At 61.6% G+C, this 1,108-nt stretch overlaps 1 protein-coding gene across 1 annotated transcript in view; it reads right to left on the bottom strand.

The window, feature by feature from the left end:
• SLC16A5 (solute carrier family 16 member 5) overlaps window positions 1-1,108 on the bottom strand; it is an 8,110-nt gene that overhangs the window by 1,372 nt on the left and 5,630 nt on the right. The window contains exon 4 of the mRNA XM_045299496.1: window positions 829-1,085. Within this exon, the coding sequence (XP_045155431.1) occupies window positions 829-1,085 (257 nt within the window). The remainder of the gene's footprint in view (window positions 1-828; window positions 1,086-1,108) is intronic.

The following is a 1,108-nucleotide window of genomic DNA, read 5'->3' as shown; positions in this document are numbered from 1 at the left end:
AGTCTGGGAAGTGGAGTCTGGGATGTTTCTTCAGCCACTTCCCAGGGTCCACCCAGGCACACCCCTGGGCAGCTCGCCACGTATTTGCTTGGAGAACTGAGCTCCCAAGGCTGCGCCGCTGCGGAATCTCAGGGTCTGATCCTGACAATCACTGTGGGGGAGACTCAGACCCTCGCTTCCCAAACTGATTATCCTATCGCTCCCGTTTCAGAAAACACAACAAAAAACCTCAGCACCCCCTGCAACGAACAGCTCTCCTCCTAACGCCCCCGATGTAGGCTAACGTGGAGGGGTCTGTTTTTGCTGCCCTCCCCCTGCCCCCAATGTTCCCCTAAAGAGCCTAACTCTGGGGAACAGTTTTGGATGTTCCCCACTGGCCTGACAGGGAGGAGTCCTGGGGGTACAGTGGTTAGGCGTTGGGCTCACAGTCAGCGGTTCAAAACCACCAGATGCTCCTCAGGAGATGAGGGTTCTGTTCCCGTCAAGACTTAGGGCCTCGGAAACCCACGAACCCATGGGGGCAGGTCCACCGTGTCTTATGGGGCTGCTGGGTGTCGGCACCCACTCGATGGCCCTGAGTTTGGTCGATAAGGAAACAGGCCTGGAAGGCAAAGGGCTTGGGGGGGCTCTGATGCATGGACCCCGATGCCATCCGGGGTACAGCTCCCTGGGGGGTGGCTTGGGAAAAACAGCTTTGAAACCCTAACCCCTGGAGATGCTGGATGGGGGCCCCAAATTTATGTGGGCCGTGTCCCCCGGCCCCCCCACCCTTGCATCCCCAAGCCTTCCCTGCGCTGAGGCCTCCCTCCGCCCGCCCTGGGGCCTCACCTGCTACTGGCGGGGCGATGAGGATGGAGATGCTTTCCAGGACCGTGAAGAGGCCCAAGGCGCTGGAGAAGCGGTCCGTGGGCACAATGTCCATGAGCACCTGGAAGAGCAGGGCGCCGATGCCGCTCATGGACACGCTGTAGACCAGGCAGTAGCCCACTAGCACGCCGAAGTCGGCCGAGGCCACGCACACCAGGTTGGTGAGCCCGTTGAGCAGCACGGCCAGGATGAACAGGTGGGTGCGGTGGGCGGCCAGGCTGCGGCGGCCGGCCACCAGTCC

The sequence above is a fragment of the Echinops telfairi genome, unplaced genomic scaffold, assembly GCF_000313985.2.
Source record: "Echinops telfairi isolate 266 unplaced genomic scaffold, ASM31398v2 ScPeMD7_7458;HRSCAF=8496, whole genome shotgun sequence".
NCBI lineage: Eukaryota > Metazoa > Chordata > Mammalia > Afrosoricida > Tenrecidae > Echinops > Echinops telfairi.
The sequence above is the reverse complement of the archived record's forward strand: the minus strand, read 5'-3'. Positions and strand labels throughout refer to the sequence as shown.